This window comes from Mus caroli, chromosome 1 (assembly GCF_900094665.2).
Source record: "Mus caroli chromosome 1, CAROLI_EIJ_v1.1, whole genome shotgun sequence".
Taxonomy (NCBI): domain Eukaryota; kingdom Metazoa; phylum Chordata; class Mammalia; order Rodentia; family Muridae; genus Mus; species Mus caroli.
Genome location: NC_034570.1, coordinates 161,702,933 through 161,710,245, shown reverse-complemented (window position 1 = coordinate 161,710,245; position 7,313 = coordinate 161,702,933). Strand labels below are relative to the sequence as shown.

Sequence of the window (7,313 nt, the reverse complement as noted above, 5' to 3'; positions counted from 1 at the left end):
TTTTTTTTTTTGGTTTTTCAAGACAGTGTTTCTCTATATAGCTTTGGCTGTCCTGGAACTCACTTTGTAGACCAGGCTGTCTTCGAACTCAGAAATACGCCTGCCTCTGCTAGGATCAAAGGCGTGCGCCACCACGCCCGGCCTGATGCCCAATTCTAGCCACCCTGGGGACCCAAACATATATGCTCATAAACACATAAATAAAATAAACCAATAAAAAATATGAATAGAGGGCTGGTGAGATGGCTCAGCGGTTAAGAGCACTGACTGCTCTTCCAAAGGTCCTGGGTTCAGATCCCAGAAACCACATGGTGGCTCACAACCATCCATAAGGAAATCTGATGGTGTTTCTGATGACAGCTGCAGTGTATTTACATATAACAATAAATAAATCTTTAAAAAAAATGATTAGAGACAAAGATGGATAATGCCTATTCCAGAAGCCATGGGTTATTAAATAGGAATCTCAGTGACAAACGTGCATAACAATTCCTTATCAATTATTGGTCAGACAGCTCCAGGGGTCCCAAAACTATGAAGGTATCCCCAATGCTCTTAGCTGCCCACCAGCACTAGACAGTGAGACTCCACTGTTAAAAGACACAAACATACTTTGATTGCAAGACATTGAAAAATCAAGCTGGAGGTGAATTAGAAGTGTCCTGCCTGCTGGCTGACTTTCACATGCTGGAAGATAATATGCAGGTGACTAGAAATGTGAAATAATCAATGGTGTTACTGGGCTGTGGACCTTGTGTGCTGCAATCCCAACCTGCCAAGCAAACCATGGTCACGGATGTAATAACGGCATAGCCGTTATAGGGATAACCAACTACATTCCGAGTCCATCAGAGGACCGCTCTGCAGGACAGAGGTTATACCCAGTACTCCATCGAAAGAATAGGCTGGGGCGGTCACAGGCCACAGGCCGTGAGACCTGCTGCTTCATTTTGCTAAACGGACATGCTATACCACGTCCTCCTAGCTATTTATAGTAGCCAAAGAAACTTCCTTTTTTGCAGCAGAAAAATGGTTAAAGACGTACAATGAATTGAGATCCTGAAAATAAGTAACTATTGAGTGCTCATCTCTCCATCTATCATCCTCAAGGCTCTAAGAACATCACAGAAAGGGGAGTGGAAAGAATGTGAAAGGGGTTAAGGTGGTGAAATGAAGGGCTCAGCATGCAAAGGCACAGTTCTCCTGAGCCTGAATCCAATCCCCACGTCCCACATGACAGGAAGTCAACAGCTGACCTCAACACATTACAACCACAGGCATATACACTACAATAAATAATTTTACAATTTGATTTTTAAAAGCTGTACTAGCCGGGCAGTGGTGATGCATGCCTTTAATCCCAGCACTTGGGAGGCAGAGGCAGGCGGATTTCTGAGTTCGAGGCCAGCCTGGTCTACAAAGTGAGTTCCAGGACAGCCAGGGCTATACAGAGAAACCCTGTCAGGATTTAAAAAAAAAAAAAGGCTGGAGGATGCAGAGGAGGGTTGTGAAAGGCTTTCTTCTAGGCTCGGCACAGAAGAGGCAGCTGTGTTTGCCTGCCCAAGTCTGGACCCACGGAGGTCAGGGACTGGGTGGAGCTTCTGGCTCCCTAGCACTGAGATCCCGCGGTAGCTACTGGAGGAGGTGCTGTCAGCACTGGTGTTACTAAGGAAACCAAGAGCCTGTATCACCGCCCGCAAGGCCTTGGTTAAACTCAGCGGATCACAACAGAAACAAGGGCAGAGCAGAGGAACGATGAAATGGTGCAGTAGGAGAATATGTTGCCTACAAGCTCGATGCCACGGTAGGAGAGCCAACTCACACAAGTTCTTCCCTGACCTCCACATACAGACACAGACACACACACACAAATTAGTTCTAGGTCGGGCATGGTGGCACATGACTTTGATCCCAGTATCTGAGAGGAAGTAGCAGGCAGATCTCTGTTGAGTTCAAAGCTAGCCTGGTCTACAGCAAAGTGAGTACCAGGACAGCCACGGATGTTACACAGAGAGACCCTGTCTCAGAAAAAAACAAAACAAAACAAAAGAGAAGAAAAAAAAATTTTAGTCCAAAAAAAATAATAATAATAACAACAACAAAGGAAAGCTATGGAATCAGGAAGGAAATCTGGAAATCTGCTGGGAGGGAATGGGATAAAGGCGGGGAGGGAATGTGAGCATGACGGGAAGGCACTGGATACAATGGCACCATGAGAGAAATTAGAAGTCCTGTCTCAGCCTCAGCACACTGAGTTACAGCCCCATGCTACCACACCCAGCACAAAAGTCACTGCCTGCCTTTCACTCCCAAAGCGTTCTGCGCTTCGTTGACAGCCCAGCAGTGTATCAAGCAGTTGAGGATCCCGCTTGTAGCTTTTGGCTTCAATCCTCCACCCAGGCTCTAGCTGTGGATTGTCTCTGAACCTTCATGAAGCTGGACACTGAGGCTGGAGACTTCAGACACCAAACAGTGCCCCCCACCCCCCCAACAACCATGTTTTTGACATGAGGATCCAGCCCAGGCAGACCAACTACTTCCTTCTACTGTTATAATAGGAAACCCTTTGTTTTCTCTTTATCCAACATCCTGTTAACTATTAGAATAGTCCTCCAGGTACTTTTATGCCACTAGTTTTGTCTTTTAAAAAATTAAGGAAGTTGAAAAAGAGAGAAGCCAGCCAGCCAGCCAGTCTCTGGTTCTCTATGAACACCGCAATACCTCACATCTAGGCATAGGAACTTCAGAAGACGCTCTCAATATAACAAACAAAAGCTTTCTGGAGGTTGGAGTGACTGGATACAGACTGCCTGGGCAACAGGAAGACTGTGAGTCCCACCACAGAGCAGGCTCAACCCTCTGAAGATGACAGAGATTGAGGATCATGACAGTGGAGGTGAGGGGTGGCTTTGACTCCATGGCTCCCTCCTGCCTTTTGCAGACTTTCCAGTTTTACCAGTTCAGACCCCTCCCCCATCTCCCCCACTGCGAAGGAAAGTCACACCGGCCAGGACAACACTCACTCAAGAGACCTGGCATCAAACTTCCTGCCAGCCAGCTGCTTCCTCTAGTCCCACCCCCAAACACCCTAAAACAAATGACACAAGCTGGACTTTGGACAGAAACTCTGCTTATCAGGGAGTCTCAGGCAGATGAATTCCAGGGTTTCAATGCCTGGAAAACCCCAATATGCATTTGCTCATCCTGCTACCCGCAGCCTCCGCCCAACCCTGAGAAACTTCTCTCTCATTTAACCTTTGCTTTTGGACACCCGAGCCTGTGAGTTCTGAAATTCCCTAGTCTCAAATCCAACAGGTGTGAAAATCAAGCCCCATTACTGCTTTATTTACCACATAAAATGTGTGTAGCACTTCAATCTACCTTCGCGGGTTTGGGAGAGGGCATGCGGGCACCCTCCCCTGTGAATCTCCAGCTGTGTGTAGACGGTGGCAGATCCAAGCAGCCAAGGCCATACTCCCTATAATACCATAGTGTAAGAATAAAAACCACAGCCAGGTGTGGTGGCGCATGCCTTTAATTCCAGCACTTGGGAGGCAGAGGCAGGCGGATTTCTGAGTTCGAGGCCAGCCTGGTCTACAGAGTTGAGTTCCAGGACAGCCAGTGCTACACAGAGAAACCCTGTCTGGGGGTGGGAGGGACGACCACCCACAGTCCGAGTTCTGTGAGTTCAAGGCTACTAGCCTGGTCCAGCCAGCACATTTCAGGCCAGCTAAAGCTACACAGAGACTCAAAAGAACAACAAAAACAAGAAGGAGGAAGAGGAGGAGGAAGAAGAGGACAAGAAGAAAAGAAAAATCTCCAGGCTATATTAACAACCAAGATGTAATCTAATAATCTAAGCACAATGTAAGTCTCATTGTACATCTGCATAACAAAACAATAGAAAAATATACATGAGAAACTCAGCCAGGTAAAGCTGCAGGGGCAAGAACTGAGTGGGAGTGAGCTACTCCACCCTTTGATAGATCCTGAGCCTCAAACCCAGTCAACCAATGTGTTTTGAATAAGCAATTTTTGGAACCACAGCAGCTCTGCCCAAAGAAGAACAAGGCTGGGGTCCTAGACAAGCCCAGGTCAAAAAGGAGTATCACCGCTGAAAGCCTTCGAGCCAAGCCTAGCCTGCTGGAGTCCTGCCCAGCTTCTCCTCCTAGGGGTGGCCACCCACTAGCTTCTAGCTTCAAGAGAATGATCATTTCCTCTGAGGAAACAGCAGCAGGACTTACCAATCCACAGTCTGAGGGGGAGGAAGTCTGATCCAGTACTCCAATGGGTTTCGTGTGTGTGTGTGTGTGTGTGTGTGTGTGTGTGTGTGTGTGTGTGTGTAAGGTAAGAGGGGACAGAGAAAATGTCAGCGTTCTACGCCTGGCTTACTTCCCTCCCTTCTGGATACAATAAAAGTTGACCCAGCCACTGGCCCCTGCTTGTAGCTGAACCCTTTCCAAGTTCAGGTTCTCGAGGGAATGAAACAAAGCATTGTGGGTCACCAGTCCCAACTCTCCAGGCTCAGCTCTCCCAGCCTGTCTGTGTAGCCTGCCCACTGAGTAGCTCAGGCTGGAGCAGTCATCCACTTAGCAGGCTGGGCTCAATACTTAGCTCTTTCTTTTCCTCCCTGATGGCAGAGCCCACGGTGAAGAGTAACTCAGAAGCCAAGGACACTGGGGCAAGCTGTTTGTGCTTCACACCGGATGCCCCACAAGAGCCCTCACCTTAAAACTCAGTAATTATAAAATAAAGCCTCGCCATTGGGAACTGTTCCGGCGTCCTTTGACCTAGTCTCCAAAGGGGTAATAGCTGTGCGACAGTAATCCCTTCGTGTATATGTAACGTAGCTATTAACTCCATTGATCCTCATGGCATGCGGAGGACAAGCATTATTACTTCTGTTTTATAGCAGAAAAGACTGAGCTCCTAGCCTAGGGGCACAGGACAGACAAGAGAAAGAAGAACTCCTGATGAGGTGGCCTGGATGAGGTGGCCCGCCTGACATTTCCATCCTCATTTGCACTAACCAAATCACTCCCTTCCCCCAGGTCTACCTTGATTTCAAAGTTACGCCATGAAGTGTATTCTCACCCACTGCCACCCCCTACATGTTATTTCCCTAGGGCCCCACCTCAGGCTTCCTAGGAACCAAGGCTGCCTGCTCAAAATGATCTTGTCACCATCCTTCTCTTTGGTGGTGAGTGCTAGAATTAATGTAGGAAATTAGGGGAAGAGAAAAGGAAGGAGGAAAGGGGTTGGAAGGAAGTCGCTCCAGGGGTTTACGTAAGTCTAACAACTGCGGTCCTTGATCCAGAGGAAACCGTACACAAAACAGGAATGTGGGTGTGGCTAGCAATCTAAGATATGAACAGAAATGAAACAAGTGATGGCCGGGCAAAGAAAGGAGGAGGGGACGGAGAAACAGTAGTAGAATTCAAAGGTGAAGTGAGAGACTCTAGTGGAAGGGATTTCATTAATAACAAGAGAGCTGATTTTGAAAGAGTAGTTTAGATCCTTCTTATGCCTCATGCCTGAGACGCTGGATCTCCAGGAATGGAAGTCAGAGGGCTCTGGTTCCATTCCCAGCTTCTACCGTCTTGTAAAACTGGGAAGGTCATTTCCTCTCCCCAGAATAATTTCCTTATCTGTACAATGTAGAGAAGTAGACTCACCTATTGTCTAGGCCACTCCAAGCCTTTACAGTGTAATGAGAAACAAGGGACCCATCTCTCCATCTTGGGGACGGAGTCTTAGGATTTGCTCTCCAAAAAGGTTATCAAAACGAACTGCCTTTAGAAGACTGCGATACTGACTGTAATGGTTTATTTCCTTTATCCTCTCTAAAATACTAACCTTGAAGGGAAACCGATACATACGGAACACGTTCCAACAAAACAACAGGAGTGTGTGACACTCAGGAACCAGACATAGCACACCCAAGTCCCTGGGTTTGGTCCTCCGCTCCGAAGGGTGGTGGCGGCGGGGAAATGAGACAGATAAATATACAGGTGCTGACACACACTGACCAAAGGAACAAACCAACCTACCTCACACTCAACCTCATACAAACACACCTCGAGATAGTCATGCCCTAGCATGCGAGCCTGGCTGTTTCTCAGGAAAAGGAGTCGACAAAGAAACAAAAAACTCTCATTCCGGGCAAGGGGGAGGGCAGAGTTCTGGCTCTAAGGAGATCCAGCCAACCAATAGACCTATTCTTCCCCGAGGGAATCCTCACTCTGTCAACAACCTTAATTAACGACTCGTTGCTACCTAGTCAAGAAAGGAATTCTGAATCTGAGAGATTTTAGAGAATTCATTTCTTCTTCAGACGCCGAACCTCGGCATTAATCCCAGAAGGTCTACAACTTAACAAGAGGAAGAATCCCTTCTACAACAGCCAGGAAAAGAAACCTTCCCTACCCAGCTCACCCCCCTCCTCATTACATTTCCTTCCCCTCCTCATTACATTTCCTTCTAGGGCACTTGAGCCAAGGGAGTCCGGGTGAGAGGCTCAAGGTTTCTCTGAGATCTCCGAGAATGTCGGAAGGGCAGGATAGACCTTCCCAGACGCATACTATGGAGAAGAACGGCTAGCGAAATAGTTGGGTGTGGGGAGGGTCCTCGGATCGTTAGGGGAGACCCAGAACCATGGACCCTCCCGGGTTATTTTTGGTGCTTCCGCAGAGAGGGTACTCCCGGCACCGAGTGGGAGGTAGGGTCACAGATCACCGGCTTGGGGGAAGGGAGCCAGCCAGTCTCCCGGTGGGGGAGGGGAACGGAGAGTGACCAGACCCGGGCGGAAAAGTGGACTCCCAGGGCGAGGCAGGCAGGCAGGTTTCTGGACTCCTCCCTTCCCGTCGGCGTGTGGGGATCGTCCTCTTCCAACCTTTCCCCGGACCCACCTAATCCTCCAAAAACTCTGGGAACTCACCCAGGATCATAGACGTGAAGAGAAACAACAGTTTCCTCCCGGCTTTCCCCTCGGTGCCCATTACAGTTACAATCCCGACGCGACGGGCACTGCAACTCCGATGGGAACAGCCTCGCGATCCACTGCCCTGGGCTGGACTCTAGCAGCCAGGTTAAGCCCGCCCGCCTTTCTCTCCACGCCCGGTGGGCGGCGCCCGGCTTCCCCGCGTTCCGATTGGTGAAAACAGAGGGAGCTCCGATGAGTGACTCACCGTACGCAGGTGCAACCCCGAACTTTCCTCCCTCTTGAGTCCGATTGGTGGCTTTCACCTCTAGAGACCTCTGGTTGGCCCAGGAGACTGTCGCTTAAAGAAACCAAGGCCTCCTCTTCGGCAGGT

At 48.9% G+C, this 7,313-nt stretch overlaps 1 protein-coding gene across 1 annotated transcript in view; it reads right to left on the bottom strand.

The window, feature by feature from the left end:
* Positions 1-7,090, bottom strand: part of F11r (F11 receptor) — a 25,743-nt gene extending 18,653 nt beyond the window's left edge. The window contains exon 1 of the mRNA XM_021173476.2: positions 6,938-7,090. Within this exon, the coding sequence (XP_021029135.1) occupies positions 6,938-6,998 (61 nt within the window). The 5' untranslated portion in view covers positions 6,999-7,090. The remainder of the gene's footprint in view (positions 1-6,937) is intronic.
* Between the last annotated feature and the right edge of the window lie 223 nt (positions 7,091-7,313).